The sequence below is a fragment of the Glycine soja genome, chromosome 6 (genome assembly GCF_004193775.1).
Source record: "Glycine soja cultivar W05 chromosome 6, ASM419377v2, whole genome shotgun sequence".
In the NCBI taxonomy this organism is placed as follows: domain Eukaryota; kingdom Viridiplantae; phylum Streptophyta; class Magnoliopsida; order Fabales; family Fabaceae; genus Glycine; species Glycine soja.
This window is the reverse complement of record NC_041007.1, coordinates 45,682,080-45,688,489: the sequence shown is the minus strand read 5'-3', so window position 1 is coordinate 45,688,489 and position 6,410 is coordinate 45,682,080. Positions and strand designations below refer to the sequence as shown.

The window sequence follows — 6,410 nt, the reverse complement described above, 5'->3', positions numbered from 1 at the left end:
TTTGGTTAGTGGATAATTTATAAATATTTCTATAAATACTGATTGAGTTTTTTTATTTATTCTAATTTTGTGAATCTCCCGTGTCCAACTCACCTAAATTTTTGAATAATAAAAAAAAAACTACCAAACAATATTAGCCGCAACTTCCATGTTGTATACCCACTTCATGCCGTTTGTTTTGCACGAAAAATGAGTTTTCAGTAGCGTACATATACTTCAATGTAAAGTTTACAGTTTTTTTTTTAAGAATGCAAAGTTTACAGTTAAGATTAATTTAAACATATTTTCTAAGTTTTCAATTTAACTTATCAGTTTAAAACTAGACTAAATATACATACTTATACTATCATCAAATTACAAACAGTCATGAATGAAGAATTTTTTTTTTTATTGAGTGAGGAATCTTATACAAAATTTAATTTAGGACAAACTTACATTTACGAGGATCAAAATATAAATGACTTTACTGCAAAATTGCAAATTCAATTTTAACAGAATAATGTTCCAAAATCATGTGTGCAAAATCTAAGCCAGGAAGAATCTGGAACACAGCCCACACAGCCATACAGACAGCAGCAAGGCTCAGTTGATTCAGATCAGAGAGAAAGCTCAATTTTGCAGTTTATGTTTCTAGTCATTAAGTGCAGGATTTTCTTATGACAATACAACACTGAAAAACTATTGTGAAAAGCAATTGGTGTTGAAATGGCCATTTGGGCCGTTTAAGCATCCCTATTTGTCTATTTGGCAAGTCTTCTAATCTTTAGCAATTTGGGGTGCCTGTTATTGAAATAGTCATATTCAAGCATCTATTGTTTTTACCGTTTAATCTTTGTTTGTTTTCTGAAAGGACCGTTTTAATCTTTGTTAATAATGTCAGTGCATGGTTTAATTTAATGGTTCTGTAACTTAATTCAGGCAAAAGTAAGATCAGGTGCCTTTATTCTTACACTTTTAAAATCAGTTGAAAATGGGTCTGGTCAGGAAATTTTTTTGGTTTTTTAACATTATATTGATTGATGTTTTATCTTTCTTGATTTACAAGTAATACTAGAGATTATACACGTGCTGAAGAGTTAGGATTTTGAATACAACATAAGGTTATGTTCAATTGAGTCTTGTCAGATTACTCAGTGAAATTAAGTTAATTGAATAATTATTCAATGTCTCATTCTCAGTGAAATTAAGTTAATTGAATAATTATTCAATGTCTCATTTGGCACTGCGTTTTGAGTGTTTGATTTATTCAGCGTAATATTACTTTCATGCAAATTAGAAAACATGAACTCTGTTTTTGCGGTATAAATGTTAATCCACTGGCAGCATCCTAGCTACATCGTTTCTGAAGTATTTATGCAAAGATGTTAACTACTAGTATTAGATTAGAAAATAATATGATTTGAAATGTATTGCTTTTGCATTTACCATTTGAACACTGACCGGGAAAACTAAATTACAGAATGCACAGTTATTCATAGTGAAATTGTTAGGATTTCAAATTAGAATAAAAATTATGAATAGTAATATTATTAACAAACTTTTAAAAATATAGGTTTAGTCCCTTGGAAGTTGAGAAATAGATGAATTAATTGCATAAAAATTACAAAGAAAATATAGTTTTTAGTTGAACATATCTTTTGAGAAGGCCACACTTGTACATATATGCTTGTTTCTCATGCCTCATATCTTAATGGGTTTGTTGGTGGGATTCAATCCCTTCTTTTGTTTCACTAGAATTAAATAGAAATAGAATATGCATCCAAAACTATATCTCTCTTTGGTTTAAATAATTGTGGTTCTCATTGGTTTGGTTTATGTCCCTTGATTTTTTATATCTCTCTTCTTTGGCGTGCTGCAAATGATGCATGGGGTGCCAACCTGACTGGGATCACTCTGCTATTGTGATGCCTCTGCATGTCATCCATTTGCTTAAAAAAACAATAACATTAACAAGTGGTAGAAATTGTACTTCTTTGTAACTTCTTTACCACAAGTATCCCCCATAATTAAATCAAATGGAAACATCCTTGCATAAGTTGATCTTTGCGTTCTGTGGTTATTTCTTCGTAAACTTCAAAAACAAAGTTAAAACTGACCAAAAATTATAACGGGAGAAAATACTTTAAAAAAAAAAGAGTTGTTTATGATCTTAATGTGTTTTTTGAGTTATACACTATGCCATTAAGTTAAAATGATGATGATAATTTCCTCCTCCTTTCCAATTATAGTAAACATAGGGAATATTATATAACTATATATAGAGGGAAGTAACAATTTATAAAACTACCAATAACTACCAAATCCAAGGGAAAACTTACGGAGAGCCATTGGAACTTTGCCAGCCTGACAACACATGCTTGATTTCCACCACAATTCCTGCAATGTCAGTGCCTTCCTTCTCTCTTCTTCGTCTCTCCAAAAACAGAAAACAAAAGAAGCACACTCCTCAAAGAAAATTTTGAAATCAAAAGGGTGAGAGTGAAAGAGAAAATGGGTTCAAACGCCTTCTTCTCTTCCATTCTCTATTTTTTCCTACTAGCCACATTGGTCTCCTCTGCCCCATTTCTTTCTGGTACATTAGTTTTCTTTAAGTTGCAACCCTTTTATGTGTCACATTTTATTTTAAATATGGGTGCATATTCATATTTGTTAAGATTGGCATAATGTGATTGATTCTTTGTGTTAACACAGATGACATATTTGAGTCTGGGGCATCCACTGGCCGTGCCCTCCTACAGGCTAAGAAAGGTAACATTTTGTTCTGCCTCCTTTCTCTTTTTATTTCTAGCTTTAGCTTAATACATGTACCCTGAAATATTTGTTGTGTTTATACATCTTTAATAGATTTCCTTTCAATTCTAATGTGGAAATCATAATGTAACCAATAGCTTGTTTGATTCTGTGCCCACATGATTTTTCACAATATGATTTTAAGAAGTTAATAGTTATATACTTACAGTGCATGTTTGATTATTATTATTCAACATGCATATACACTTTCTCTTTCCATTTTGTAGAATCGACAAATCCTAATTTTCATGTGAATGAGGGAGAGACGTGTGTAACGGACACCCCCCCCAAATAGGCTCATAATTTCCTCTTTCTAAATGTGATTTTTTATTTCTTAATGATATTTCAAATAGGTACAAAGACCTAAAATCAGGTTAATTCTTTTGGTCCTGATTTTGTTGTTCATTCCAAGTGAAAACAAATTTTTGCATCTATGGGGAATAAGAAGATTATATGCTTAAAGTATGTGGAAATTTATTAGGTTCTTCTCAGAAACTCCACCTACTCTGATATTGATTATTTTCCAAAGTATTGAGGGTGATATTCCAAATCTTCATAAGCATATTATTTGCAAAAAAATAATAGTAATCTTTCATGTTATTTCTCATCCTTTTCATATAAAATTGTACATAAGAAAAATTATAGAACTGTTGTCCCAAAAAATGACCCCTTGCTAGAAGACAATGGGTTATGCAAAGGTTGGATGGAGATAGGTAACCAAAAACAGGGAGATTAGTTCTTTGAATTGCTCAATGTTAATTCCCAGCTCTGTGTCAATAGTTTTTTTTTTTTTTATAACTTTAACTTGCCCTCTTCCTATCCTTATCTTTTCAATAACTCTTCCCTTTTTCCTTCTTAAGTTTATGTTCTCTTTTGAGGAATCCCGACCTAAAAATAGATTTAACAAAATTAAACTATATCTTATAGTAGAAAATATTTCATAAACATCATGTTTGAATAAATTTTTCTATAAATATTTATAAAAAATAAAATATAAAATAAATAAACTTTTTTTATACATTAAAATCAATTTATGTATTTTAGCTTCTAGAGAAGTCAAACTAGAGTTTCTATAAAATTGGAATACATAATGTTAACTTATAAAAAAAGTTTAATTCGTTTTACTTTTTTAAAATTCCTTCTTTTACGGGTAAGTACTTATAGAAAATTTTATCTACACATTGTCTAGTTAGTAGTTACTCTTGAAATTTTTTTTATGAGCAAAAATTAATTGTTAGTTACTTAGTTTTCTAATTACTCTCGTCTCGAGATAGCACCTCCACTTATTAATAACACAAATTTTCTTGTAATCTATATCTAGGCAAATGAATCCGAGTTTTGTAAGCACTGAGAAGTGCAAATTTTACCAATAAAAATACAGACAAACATCAGTATTTTTCCTTTTGGAAAAAAGTAGGCTTATAACTTACATTTGAGGGTGTCATTTACTTATTCACTGATGACTAAGAAAGTAGAAAAGTTTTAGTGGAGGCATGACTCACCTATGTCATAGTAATGCTTTGCCACTAATGAGAATGTCTTTATCAAAATAGGGAAATCCTCTTTATCAGAATAGATATACTTGTGTGCACTCTGAAGTCTGAACCCATTAGCCACGCAAACTTTTATAATCCTCTTTAATCTTTTCCAATGTTGTAATGGAATTATGGAAAAGTTTTGAACTTTACGGTAGTATATTTAGTTTGTCTTTCATCTTCATTTTAAATTAAAACACTTTGTTGCTTTCATTTTATAGTAGTTCACCAACCAAAACATATCAAACTAAAGAAGAAAACAGTTTTGGAATTTGAATAATGAAATAGTTGTTTTGGAGAGGTTTTCACCCAACCATTCCTAAAAGGTTAATCTCATTATAGCTTTTGTTTATAAGGATTTTTAGTCAAAGGAAGCGAGAGAATGGGCTTATTAACTAAAAATTATATTTTCTTTTTAGGAGTGTTAGTAACACATGTTCTGTTACTCTTACTCCCATTTCAATACTCACTCTCTTATTGGGTAAAATCCTAGATTTCACTAAATATGTGGGTTTTAATTTCTTGGTCTCATTTTCAAAGTAATAAAATCTATATAAATTTCAACTAAAAAAAAACAATACCTTAGTAAAACAGTTATAGAATTTGATAATAACTTTTTTTTCAATTTTTTTTTTCTTTCAATATGAAATATCTTGTTTATTTTTTTATCGATAAATTTTAATTATTAATTTATAATTGGAAGGAATTGGAATTCATATCTCTCTTCCCCTTCTTCCTTCAACCATCAAAGTGAACCTTATAACCCCATCTCCTCTAATTTTTTTAAGATTGAGCTAATAAAGTGAGAACTTGTGTGAAGCTTGTGGAGTTGACTTTGAGAACAAGAACTACACTGTCCTCACAAGCCAATGCAAGGGACCCCAGTACCCACCCAAAGTGTGCTGTGAGGCTTTCAAGCAATTTGCTTGCCCTTTTTCAAATGAGGTCAATGACATGACAACTGATTGCGCCACAGTTATGTTTAGCTACATCAACATCTATGGCAAATACCCTCCTGGCCTATTTGCCAATCAGTGCAAAGAAGGGAACCAAGGTCTTGATTGCAGCCAAGTTACACCAACCAACACTTCTTCCAACACCATTCATGTGGCTGCTCCTCCTCACTTTTTCTCACTTGCTACCATTTCTGCTTTCCTGGGATTCTTGTTCCACTTGTTCTGAAAGGATGAAAATGTGAAAAAAAAAAACTGAAGAAAAAGTACCCTCTTGTATTAATTGAACACTCTTTCCAAGATATTTGGGGTGAGAATCCTGTATCCACCCTTTACGTGAAATGATGCTCGAATTTATATGATCTGATCAGGATTGCCAAGAAAAGTATATCATTTACACTTTCATTATTTTGTTTTTTTTTTTTCCTTCATAGATACAAAGTGCAAAATGTGATTTTCTGCCCTGCACTCTAAATCTTCCTTGAACATTTTTCTTTACAAGGAAAAGTAAGTAAAAATTTGTTCATAAAATTATTTTAATCAGTTTATCAGCATTGAGTTTATTTATATATACAAGTTACTCCTTATCTTTATAAAATTCTTGTCAGGTTAGTCCTTTTATAATCTCATCGATTATACTTAAAAAGAAAATTTTTGTCACCTGTAATAATCTTTTCTAATTTAAGTAAGATTATCTCTCAAGAAAAATATATTTAGTCTCAAAAAAACAAATCTTATCAATTAGTTTGTTCAAAGGATTATTTAAACATTTTTATCAATTTAAACACTAAGTCATATACCTAAGTGAATTTAAGGACTAAACTACAAGTGTAAAAGGACTAGAGTTCCTATTTGCCTTTCTTTTTCTACAAGTGTAAAAGGACTAGAGTTCCTATTTGCCTTTCTTTTTCCTTTCTTTTTTTACTTTGACGGACAGTGACAAATCACAATTATAAATGACTTGTCTGAATTTCAGCTTTAATAATATTTGTATCATTACCCTTCTATTTTAAAAGCTTATGTAACAGATAAATTCCTCTGAAAACTTAAACTATTATGAGAGAGTAAAAAAAAATTAGTGGTATATATCAGTAATTTATTGAATAAAAAATTCATTTGCGCATGAGTAGCA

General features: G+C 30.4%; 1 protein-coding gene across 1 annotated transcript; it reads left to right on the top strand.

Annotated features, from left to right (window-relative positions):
* Nucleotides 1-2,312: 2,312 nt before the first annotated feature.
* On the top strand, nucleotides 2,313-5,658 carry LOC114414246 (GPI-anchored protein LLG2). The gene is made up of 3 exons (XM_028378546.1): nucleotides 2,313-2,572; nucleotides 2,692-2,748; nucleotides 5,146-5,658. Exons 1-3 carry the CDS (start codon nucleotides 2,491-2,493, stop codon nucleotides 5,505-5,507), a joined length of 501 nt encoding a protein of 166 aa, XP_028234347.1. The 5' UTR covers nucleotides 2,313-2,490; the 3' UTR covers nucleotides 5,508-5,658.
* The last annotated feature ends 752 nt before the right edge of the window (nucleotides 5,659-6,410 follow it).

Bases quoted from the DNA above. Each gene is read 5' to 3' on its own strand.
- LOC114414246 (XM_028378546.1), top strand. From the start codon at position 2,491: ATGGGTTCAAACGCCTTCTTCTCTTCCATTCTCTATTTTTTCCTACTA. The intron at 2,573-2,691 runs GTACATTAGTTT...GTGTTAACACAG, and splicing joins CTCTGCCCCATTTCTTTCTG to ATGACATATTTGAGTCTGGG. The intron at 2,749-5,145 runs GTAACATTTTGT...ACTTGTGTGAAG, and splicing joins CCTCCTACAGGCTAAGAAAG to CTTGTGGAGTTGACTTTGAG.